We start from the raw sequence: 11,541 nt of genomic DNA on the forward strand, positions 1-11,541 counted from the left end.
GAGCTAGGGTACTTGAGGAGCCGGGCTTTGCAGCTGCTGCTGACTGCACCGGGAGAACCAAGCACTGAATCTAGCACGGCTTCACCGACGTCTCTTAAGTGCTAACTTAGTGCTGCTTTTAGATGTGTAGTAGCCAAAACTACTCTTGTTGCAGCCTTACATTTTACATGTCAGAGAAAAGGAGAGACGATTATGTTTTCATTATGACTTAGGTTACCTTAAATTAATACGCTTGTACTGCAAGGAAGACAAACACAGGCTCATGATGCCAAGTTTCAGTGGAGCTCTTGCTACAGAACAAACGCTTTATTTTTGTGCATCTGCCTCATCAGGAAATCCAATCTCAAGAACCAAATTTAAGAAGTCACAAGATCAGCAAAGGTTTTTAAGACAGACCTTGCTATATGCCACTGAATCAGAAAGTCCATACTCATTAGCTGTGCCTGTCACTGCCCCTGCCTAGCCTAAAGGGTACCTATACTGCAAAAAGCGTGCACCGCAGAGTTTAAAGGCTTGCTTTGGTAACTAAATCTTGCTTGGGCTTCGCTTCTACCACTCTAGATGTTTAAATAGAAGTTCATAAACAGAAATTTAACACGCTATATAGAGTTCAAGTGTTCATGTTTCATGCTTTTAATTCTATGGATGACTATGCATCTATCCTGAGGCAATGGCTCTCAATTACTAAACACAGGCAGCTTTTCCTAAGAGATCCCTTCATTAATAAAACCAGAAGAAATGAGGCAGGTGTTAACAGGACAAAGCAAATTGTTATTGGTCCAATTTTCATGGTGTTCTGGTGTCTCTTGGCAGAGGAGCTAGACAAATTAGGGTGGTTTTGGAATGTAACCTTACTTTCTGTAGCTTAAGGGTAAGAACTCACCATTCTTCAATTTGTAATTTTATAATGAATTTAAAAAAAAAAATCCAACCAACCTGTTCCTGAAGAATGCCTTCTAAGATAAAAAGCTTCTGCAGATTTACTTTTGTATCTCACAGCAGCCTAGAGAGTTGTAGTTCCACCAGTGATTTCCAACGGTTTAAAACCTCAGTTTGCATCCTCAGGGAGCGGAAACTGCCATTTTCTCACAAGCTGACTTTCCCTCCAAGCCTCCTCATAGACGAAGCAGCTTTGGTAAAGCCCTCACCCGCCCGCTCCCCCCACCCTCAGCACACAGAACTCAGCATGGTCGCATGGGTTCCAAAAAGGAGCCGCCCTGCAAACCTGGCACACACAAGGACGGAGGGCGGCAGGCCTGACGGCAGGTGCAGGCCCTTGAGGGCATCGCCAGCCACTGCCGTGGTGTTCATGTTAGGACACGACTGTTGGTTTTTCTGAAGTTGGCTGAATGCTGCAGTTGGGTTATCGCCGACATGGGAGTACACCCATGAAACTAAAATAGCATCTAACATAGTTACCTTATGGACAGACTGGTTGGGTCCTTCTTTCCGCTGATAAAACAATGATCCTGAGCATGCGGACAGCGCAGCTCCTGCGCTTTCAAAGGAATGAAACTGGGTGTGTCGCGCTACACCCAGGATCGCCTGAAACACTGCTGCTAGTGAGTGAGTGCACCTTTTTCGTTTGGGGTGGGTTTTTTTGGATTTGTCTTTGTTATTGTGGTTTGGTTTTTTGTTGTGGTTTTTTTTTTAATATTAATATAGTTAGTATTAGACAAGTTTGTATCTATTCACAACCTGGCAGGCTCAAAAGTGACCTAGCTGCAGGGCAGCACAGAGAAGGTTATGGGGTAACTACTTTCATCTTCACCTCATGTCTCCAGGCTGCTCAGGTGCTAAGCAAAGGTTTACTGCTAGGCAAGCGTTAAGTCAGAAGACTCCACCAGTTACATGGGTAGACACTGCACCCACTGCTCGGTACACATACCTGGCTCTATTAAGCAGCTAAAGATCTCAGCCTATCTCCTGGAAGCACTTAAGCTAGCTACATCAGGCAGTTTACTGGGAGTTTTACAATTCCTGACTGTTTTTGAAAAAAAAAATAAAAATCCCCCCTGCTGGGAGCTGGCAAGACTATCTTCACGCATGACTGCTGTAACAAAAGCCTAGAACTTCAAGCCAAGTTCTCGCTAACATTCACCTTGATACTTTTCAGAACTGTTCTTTCCTGCAAGCGTCAGGTATTAAACACCAGCAGACACCCCGTACCTACAAGACCAAGCTTGTCAGGCACTCAGTCCTGCGTGGACTTAGGCCATCCTGATCGCTTTTCTTCTGTGCAGCAGTAAGAAGGAACAGAAGTTGTACATGGAGTGAGGCAGCATGTCTGTTCACCTTCAGCTGAGATACAGAAGCTGCTGCAGTCTCTCACAAGATCTAAGATTACTTTTATTGACCGTGGGAGTAAGATAAATATAACTTTTGCTCATGTTCATGGCAGGTATTTCCCAGAATGTTCACTGCTCTGCCTAAGAAGTTCCTAGAGGGTTCTGAAGTACCGAGAAATTCTGCTGAAATTAATGTCTACTTCAGCCAAAGATGTGGAAGACATTGGTGGCAGGCTAACTAAAAAAAGGTCTCAAAGTCACTCTCTTATTCTTACTCCCAAGTTCCCTTTTGCTGCTTCTTAACCTAAGTGACCAAGACAGTATCAAGTAACTAAGGAGCAAGATAGAACAGTTATTCACTATGAATTACCACTATCTTAAAGGGATTTATTTCAGCAAACATGATCACATGATGAAAATAAGTGAAAGGTAAATGCTTCATTTTGCTTTGCTGAGTTCCAGTAATCCCCAAATCAGTTTTGGAAGTCCTGAAATTGAGTTCTGAAAGTGTGCTTTGTTTTAAATAAACCAAAGATATCTGCTATGAAAAAAAAATAATGTATACGTTTTTATGTTACGTTTATAACAAGGCTTTTAAAGAAAATAGTTACAAGTATTCAACTGCATCAGACTTCAAAAGAAAAGAAGATTACACATACAATACAAAAATACAAAAAAAATATTTTTCAGAACTTACAAACTCAAAAGTCTAAGTGGTCAGAGCTTTCCTAAAATAATAATAATAAAAAAACACTTCAAGATGCACTTTCCTTTCTGCACTCATAGGTTCAACTTTAGCATGAAAACAGGTTTTAGAGGCAGGATGAGATCAATTAACATATTGAACTATATGAACAGTTCAAGGCTTAAATTAATTTAGTGGTCAACACTATCAGGTATTTGAGTTTAAAAAGAAACTCATGTTTGTTTGTTTGGGAGGAGAGGGGTGTTGCTGTTGATAACTTTCGATTTAACTAGTTCTGTTAGTAAAATGTTTTAAAAATATGCAATCCAAATTAGACTGAAATTTAGGCAGCCATCACTAGGTTTGAAATCCTACAGCACTGTGGTCTGAAAGCCAGGAAATTAAACTGACCAGACTAATGGTGTTGTTGAAAATTACTGCAAAAGGCAGACAGGTAGGAAAAGGCCAAGTTTTATTTCTCAAGTTGACGCTTGTTAGAAGCACTAGCACTGCAAACAGGCTATTTCTTCTTTAACCTGATAGTGTCCACTGAGGTCACCGGCATCAAAGTGTTCTGTTTTAAATGGCAAGACAGGGAAAGTGCATCTTAGATTTTTTCATACTTAAGCAGTGAGTTACCAATTTTTGGTGTGGCTTTTATTCCTTCTAGGCATAGTAAAGAAAAATATTTCAACCAAATGTGAAGCTTAATGTACATTAGCTTGTCTTTTTGGTGGTAGCTTTTGTGTACCACAAGGAAATGCTAACAAGCACTACTCAAGGCTAATGATTTAAGAGGAGCACACGGAAAATACCAATTTACCTTTGTAGTGAATATTCTTTACAGACTGTATCTAATATACAGACAAGGCCCATTTCCTTAGGATAGAATAGGCCACAGAAGGTTACACAGCCTACATGAAGTTTTAAACAAAAGTAGAGCTAAGTTACCAGAGCCACTCAGAGCAACGTAATTCCTAGTTTGCAGAGACTTAACAAAAAGTGACTGCAGGGAGAAAGAAAAATCCAGGTTCTTTATTTCCTGCGTAAGTTTAGATTCAATTTAATAGTCCAGTAACACTTCTAGAACAAGACAGTGCTTGTTCTCTTTAGCAGTATTTCTAGGAGTCAACTGTTTCTCCTGCGATGAAGAGGGAGCCAGAAGCGAGAATGCGAGAGCATTCACTGTTAACCTGATTAAAGAGACAGTAACCTTTTTCATCCACCTTAATCACTGACCCCCCCAAAAATAAATCTTAAAAAGGTACCACTCCAATTTCTTTATTATCTGTAACCTTTTGAAACTAATCACATGGAACTACAAAATTAGCAAATGCCTTGAAATCTGTATACAAAACATAAATTACCTCTAATTTCAAACTCAGTTATTAGTGTACCACTCAAAAGCTTAAAAAAGTGGCTCCAAAGATAGTCTTATACCATTCTTAAAAAAGGAAACTGTTCCTTTAATGTTACACCCTCCCCTCCCCCCCAACACCCAACTCTCAATCCACTTTCTTTAGTTATTTTCTTGGTCATGGACATTTCCAAGATGAGATTTTATATTTCGTTCCCATAGCTTCTGGTTGTCAGAAAAACCATGCTTTCCTTTATTGAAGGAATTTGGTCCTGCTGAGGTCGGTGTATCCCTGTGAAAAGTAAAACAAGACCAGCTGAGAAAGTCGTCTCAGCTGTAGCAGTTTGTGCAACATGACACTCAAGACACCAATTTCAAGTCCAAACTGGCACCAGAAACTACCCCACATTTCTTTCCCTTACATCAGGATACCTCACTGTCAGCAACTGCAATTTGGCCACAGAACTGTTCTCTCTGTAGCACATCAAGAGAGAGCAATGAGATGCTGCAGCAGAGGAGCTGGGACTGGCAGGAACTGCTGCCACCCGTGAAGGATTTGTTGCGAGGGCTACAAAACCAAGGACCCAAATTTGCTACGGGAGGAAAAACCCCACTGAACAGCAGTGAGCCTCCAGGGGACTGACTTTAAAAGCAGTCTATCAAGACAAATGTCTTTAAAATGTATATTCTCAAAATTCATCCACAAGTGAAGCCTCCCTGAAAACGTCCTTATGCTGTCTCAAATTTGTGGCTAGTAAAAGAATCATACATATTTGTTTTAAAAGTAAACAGCTAATTCTTTGTCTCTCTGAAAGAGATGATTCTCATTTTGTCCTTGGACAGGAGATTAAAAATCTGAACAGGCTACCCTACTTTGAGTCAATTTATAAAACAGAGAACTAGAAAGATAAGGTTTAGCAACAAGGAGGAACTCTCACCTATCACCCTTCCAAGAAGAAAACGAGCTCCTATTTAAAACAGAATCAATTTTTTCCTCTGAAAGAAGGCAATTAAGATTCGAAGCGCAAATGTAACTGTACTACTTTTAACTTACAGCTGAAACATCTGAAAATATCTGTATTATTTTTCTCTTGTTTCTGGAAAAAGGCTTTCTGAACCTGTTCTATCTTCCTGTATTTCTAAACCATCTGCAAGTTCTGACCTGTGCTGGCAGAGGTATTTTCAAGCACTCGTCCTTCTCCAAACCACAGTTAAAAGCTGACCTACCTTCCAATGTTCTTCATGCGCATCTTGGCTTCTGGAGGCATTTCTTCTGGTTCGCTCTACAGAGAGAAAGGAGGTTAGAGTGTGGCTGAGTGCTACCTTTTGAACATTTCAAACACCTGAAAAGATAAAGTATGGACTACAGCACTACAGGAAAGAAAAGTGGTTTAAGATAAAACAGAGGTTCTACAAGGTTATAGAAAGAAACAGAAATTGCTTTGTTGACCTCCGTGTAAGAGGGAGCAGTAACATAACAAGAAAATATTTAGCAAGTGAGAAGCAGCACAACTTTTCCTTGCCTACCCATTATCAAGCCCATAGAAAGCAGCCATTTAGTAAAATTATGTTGTGTATCTCATTCAGGTAAAAGTCACCAGCAGTTTAACGATTTCTTGAACCAACAGAGAGTGACAAAGTTATACGTTCTTAAAGAGAAACACAAGAGATGTTTCTGGGTTGAAAATCCCTGATATTTATATAAAGAACCTTAAACGACCCACTCTGCCTAATCTAACCCACACGAATGGTACTTGGAGTTGTGTTATGGTACTTCAAGTCTTGTTGATCATTGACTTATTACTCACATCTTCATCTTCATTGAAAGCTGCTGCTACAGAAAGCGTTTTTGGAGCAAGGGTTGGAACAGGCTCTTTAGGCTTCTGAAAAAGACCAAGCATACAAGTAAAGTGAGTCTACTCATTCAAAAAAGCTACCCTTGGCATTTTCAGTATTCTGGTAAAATGAAGTGAAACATCTTCACTGAAATGGGCAATGATGGGGAAAAGTGTTTCTACTTGAATCAAGCAGCTAAAGGTTTCTCTCTGATGAGAAAGAGGAACAGCTGCTCATCTGTACTAGATACACTCTGAAAAGCAAGCTGTGTCCTCTCGTATTACGATTTCCCACAAACAAGTCTTAACTTTCTAGCACACTGCAGGGGTATGCAGCCCCTGGTGAATGCGTGAACAACTAAATCGGAACGTGACTAAGCTGTTGTATTTGAAATTTTACTGTGTCACTGTTTCCATTATTCTTTTAGAGTATTCTTGTCCATCAATGCCAGGAAGATGAATATGTTTGTTTTCTTGTCTTTTAACAAGGTAACTCTGGCTTAAAACAATTCAATACTTTAAAGTAGCATCAGTGTGCATAACACAGTTCAATTACTATAAGGCTCCTTTAAAAAGTATTATTTTGACTGTCAGTAAATTCCTTCTTTCATTGAAAGTAGCTATCAAAGTCAGAACTGGTACGTGTAATAAAGCACGGATACCGAAAGTAGCTTTGACACCACTACGAAAGCACTGAGTCATCACCAACAGTTTCCTTCTAGAGTGGTACCAATTATCTAAATCAATCATACCCAGTGCTTCCTCCATTTTGACTTTACTGGTCATTATTTCACACATGCTCACAGTTTCGCAGTTGATACTGCAGCACAGTCCTTATGCAACTGTCTACAGCTATTCCTCACCGGCAGTGTTTAATGTAAAAATATTGTGCCATTTTTTTTCAAGCATCAGCTCCACAGGAATGGATAACATACCAAAGGAGTAAAAATTACTAAAAAAAAAACAGTATAAGTTTCAGCACTGTCCAATCCAGTGCACTGTCAGTCACTCACTAAATTCAGTGAGCCAGAAATCCTGAGCCAAATTTATACTGGAAGCAGCTCTCCACATGAGAAATCTGAACTTGCTAGCAGCTCAGAGAAGGCAGCTTTGTCAATTTTTCCAAACTCTGAGCTGAACTGATTTCATTTATGTATCCTAGAACCCTGCCAGCACACATCTCCCTCCCATCTCAAAATAACAGAGCACCTTTTTCAGCTTTTGCAGATCTGTAAAACACTGACATTGCAGGTGCGAGCCTGTCACAATTACAGTTTGAATTTAATCCAGACAAGAATTTATAATGTATTCATCACAGTGGGACTTGGGAAGTGTAAACAAACTGTATTAAATAGAGAGGCAGCATCTGGCTTGTCATTGCCCAAGCTAACAGAGGACTACTTTGGCAGTAAAGAGAAACATCAGACTGACACCTGAACAAGGACAAGGATACCTCTTATTGGACAATGAAGGGGATCAGAACTCTTTGAAACACATGTAACGAAGCCCCATCTCTTGCATATAGCATAAATGAATCATACTGACCTTGCGAGGAACAGGCAAAGTCATGAAGAATATACTGTGCTTTCCCATGCTAAAATGAGGTCTTCAGAGTGGAAGACGACCTATTAGGGCATCTAGGAGAGTACTTGCCTTGTAGCTTTAAGCATCCTATGCAGTGAAGCTCCCAGCACTCATCTCAAAGCAGCCTGAAGAGTTTTAAAAGGCTGCTCATTTCCCTCAGGAAATTATTCCAGTCTTATCAAATCTCCTGGCAAAACTATTCTGCATGGTCAAAGATCTACAGTTCCCTTCAGTCAAGTTTTATGCTTCCTGACACAACTGACCTGGTATTAATCACCTTGAAGTGCTTACACACGCACAGCTAGGTGGCCCTGCAATGCTTTCTTAAACTTTACCAAGGATATCCTCAAGTAATTCAAGGCTTTCCTTCTGCAAGGCAACCTCCCCAAAGTACTTCCCCCCTTTGCCTCCTCACTTTCCCTAAAATTCAAAGCTCTTAAAAAACTTACATTTGCTCCTAGTTTGATGGATATTGCAGTTGCCTTCTTTGCTGTCTGACTGCCTATGGAAAATCCAAACTTGGACATTTTGGCAGGAGCAGGCTTTGTGGTGAAGTCTTCAGCTTCTTCATTAGCTGCCCGTTTCTCTGCGCTGCGACTCGAACTTTCTCCTCCATTACTGGAAGAAACAGTCTTAGTTTTCACAGGTTTTTCTGCCTCTTCTTCAGGTCCTGGTGAAGTCGAAACAACTTACCAAGATGAGCTATTTTTACTGAGCAGACTGATGGGAGCAGCAACCTCAAAAAGCATTATACTTTGGGTGCAATAGGTAAGGTGGTTTTAGTGACAGCAGTTTCCACCAAGGTACATTTAGCAGACAGCAAAACACAAAGAGGAGAAGAAACTGCAAACACTCCACTACTTGTAAAGAACTTCTTGTGTATGAGCCAGGAAAACAATCTTGAAGCACCATCTCTTTATTTAGCATGGAAGTCAAAGTTCATGTAGTAAATTAAATGCAGGTGACTAAATCTTTTTAGGGTTTAAGTTGCCACAGATAAGCTTTCATAACTGGAATCCCAATTCCAAATCTAGAGTAGATAATCTAAGTTAAAATTAATTCTACCAAATTTCTACACAAACATGTCCACGCCAGTCTCTAGGCTTCTCTGGCACAACTCTAAAATCATGGAAGTGACTACAGTGAGGCCGCTGTCTCAATTATGTTTCAAGTCACTGCTTGTCCACATCTCATGTGTAATAAATCTGCCAAGCTCTGCTTGAGGAAGGAATCAGCACTATTAAAACATATATAGCGAGATTTCACTTTTTCTGGTTTTGTATAAAGACATGGCAAACACAGCAGCTAAACAATGACCCAGAGAGAAAAAACACTCAAATCACATTTTTGTTCCTGTATGCTCAGCTTCTTCAGCTACACCAAGAGACAAAGGCATCCTTGGAAAACTCATACTGAACATAGTAAATGCTTCAGGAAAAAAATATATTTCTCTGCTGCTGCAATAAGCAAATCACTGCAGTAGTAGAAGGAAATAATAAAAAAAAACAACCACCCATTGGGAAACAGACAGGGAAGTGCTCATACTGTTGGTCTAAAAAACCTGGAGATCGCACTAGTTCATCATTTTATCAAGCAGAGAACAGGACCCTCCATGTACAGCAAATTCAGACCATCAGGGAAGAAAGCTCTTTGCACTGCTCTCTAATAGCAAAAAGCTATTAAGAAAGAGCAATGGGAGAGAAGTTCGTCTGAACCGGGGGTCAAGAGGATTGTAGCTCTGAGAAAAAAAAGGAAGCAAACAATATCAGGAGAAAGAAAAACTAGGGACACCACCTATATATATTTTCCTCCTATTTCTCAAATCAAAAGCAGCAGAATGTACCCTTTCTACTTCATTCTTCTAAAGTGATTGAAACAAAAATGCATTTATTATTCACCTTCAGAAACACTGCAGGTTATTAAGAAAAAATAAAATTCATAACTTTGATCCATTTCACGCTATTAAAAATGGTGCTAATCTGCACCACTACAAAAGCGACCCAGAAAATACACATATAAAAGTGACAAACAGAGGAGGAAAGAGAAATAAGCAAAATTTACACAAGTGACCTTGGGTACTCCTTGCTGTCTTAGCAGCAGCCTGCAAGGCTATGAGATGCTCCTTACAACTAGCCCATGAAATCACACTAAACAGAATATTCAATTACAAGTCCAGTCTAGGTAGATGAGAGACTGTAAGATGATCCAAGGGGAGGCAGAAGATTCACTGGCCTTAGAAGTGTTGGAACCGTGGGAGTAAAAAAGTCTTTCGTAAGTCTTTCGCAGCAGCCCAAATCTCGGGGCACCCTGGACCAGTCCAAGTTCCTAACCTAATGCCAGCTTGAAGCTGACTACACTACAACTTACTTCTTTGACTACAAATTCTAGAATTTTGCTAAGCCTGAGATGAAGCCTAGGCACAATCTACCCACATCTGTTTTCTCACCAAAATATTAAACAGCTTATCTCTCAGAACTAGCTCCCGTCACCACTGCACTGTGAATGTTACTTCTGCTAGGCTCCGCTTACGACAAACTGCAGACTGCTGAAAGAAATACTCCTACTTATCGAAGAAGCTATAAAGGGCGTAGGACAATTGGGGTAGGTGGGGAGGGAGCTGGGGTGCTGTTCTATTTCTGCTGGAAACAGAAATGCAGATGTATCCATTAAACGGGTCTCTCCCATCTCCCACGCCACTACATCCATATTTTTCAAGGCATTAAGGCCTCTCCACTATTTCTTAGAGAGGTCAAGGAGATCATACTTCACCTACAGAAAGCACCAGTACTATTCCAAAAACTAGCCTGCCCAGTGCTCTTTTCACAGATCACTGTAAGAAAAAAGCTGTCCTACTTCCCCAATGAGTCTTTCTCATGAGTATCAACAAGCTATGTGAGTGGACAACTTCTACCACCCAGGTGCAAGACCGACAGTGCTAGTTGCACTCAGGATCTCTCGCCCATGAGAGGGTGACCGTTGGTGGGAACAAACCAGCCACAACTCAGGTAACTTTAAGGTAAAAGGCTGGACGTGACACTTAGTGCCGTGATCTGGCCGATGTGATGGTGTTGGATCATGGGCTGGACTTGATCTCAGAGGTCTTTTCCAGCCTCAACAATTCTGTGATTCTGGGTAAACTCTGCTGATCTTGGCAAAAGTTGAAGACTCTAAACTGTTTTCAGAAATCATGTTCCAGGACACCAAACAGTACATGGGACAGTATGGATAACTGACATACTGATGCAATCCAAAAAACCCCAAACCACCCAAAACCCCAACTAACCAAAAAAGATCCCACAAAACCCACCAGAGAACCAAGAGTCAAGAAACTGCCTAAAATCAAGCATTACTGTTCATATTTTAGTGATTATGAGAAATAACATTCACTGTCGAGTCTATCCTAATTGGTGTGCAAGCTGCCTACAGACATATTTAACCAGACCAAAACCAAACCAAAAACAGGAAAGAGAAGGGAAGCTTTATATTTGCAAATATGCTGTTTTCTCAACTTTGAGTCAGAGGAAGAAAGAAGGAAAGAAACACATGATTAAAAATTTTAGGAGAACTGTTAAAGTAATACAGAAGATGATATGAGAGTCTAGTTATAATATAAATATCTAAAAAAAATCAGAAAACTTCCAGATTGCTGCCAAGCAAAAAAACCTGGATGGTTAAAACAGCAGATAAAGAATATTCACTATTGTAGCTATTTTTAAAAGGTACCAAAGCTGCTGGAAGACGACCTTTTAGGCGCTGCCTTCATCCTTGCCAGCAGCAAAAGCCAAATTTCTC

General features: G+C 40.4%; 1 protein-coding gene across 1 annotated transcript; it reads right to left on the reverse strand.

Moving 5' to 3' along the window:
* Positions 1–4,240: 4,240 nt before the first annotated feature.
* On the reverse strand, positions 4,241–8,419 carry PCNP (PEST proteolytic signal containing nuclear protein; the record flags this gene model as incomplete). Its single annotated transcript, XM_009866474.1, has 4 exons — positions 4,241–4,622; positions 5,558–5,613; positions 6,139–6,213; positions 8,199–8,419. Coding segments are annotated over 4 exons (482 nt in total), but the record flags the coding sequence as incomplete, so codon positions are not given.
* Between the last annotated feature and the right edge of the window lie 3,122 nt (positions 8,420–11,541).

This window comes from Apaloderma vittatum, unplaced genomic scaffold (assembly GCF_000703405.1).
Source record: "Apaloderma vittatum isolate BGI_N311 unplaced genomic scaffold, ASM70340v1 scaffold43343, whole genome shotgun sequence".
In the NCBI taxonomy this organism is placed as follows: domain Eukaryota; kingdom Metazoa; phylum Chordata; class Aves; order Trogoniformes; family Trogonidae; genus Apaloderma; species Apaloderma vittatum.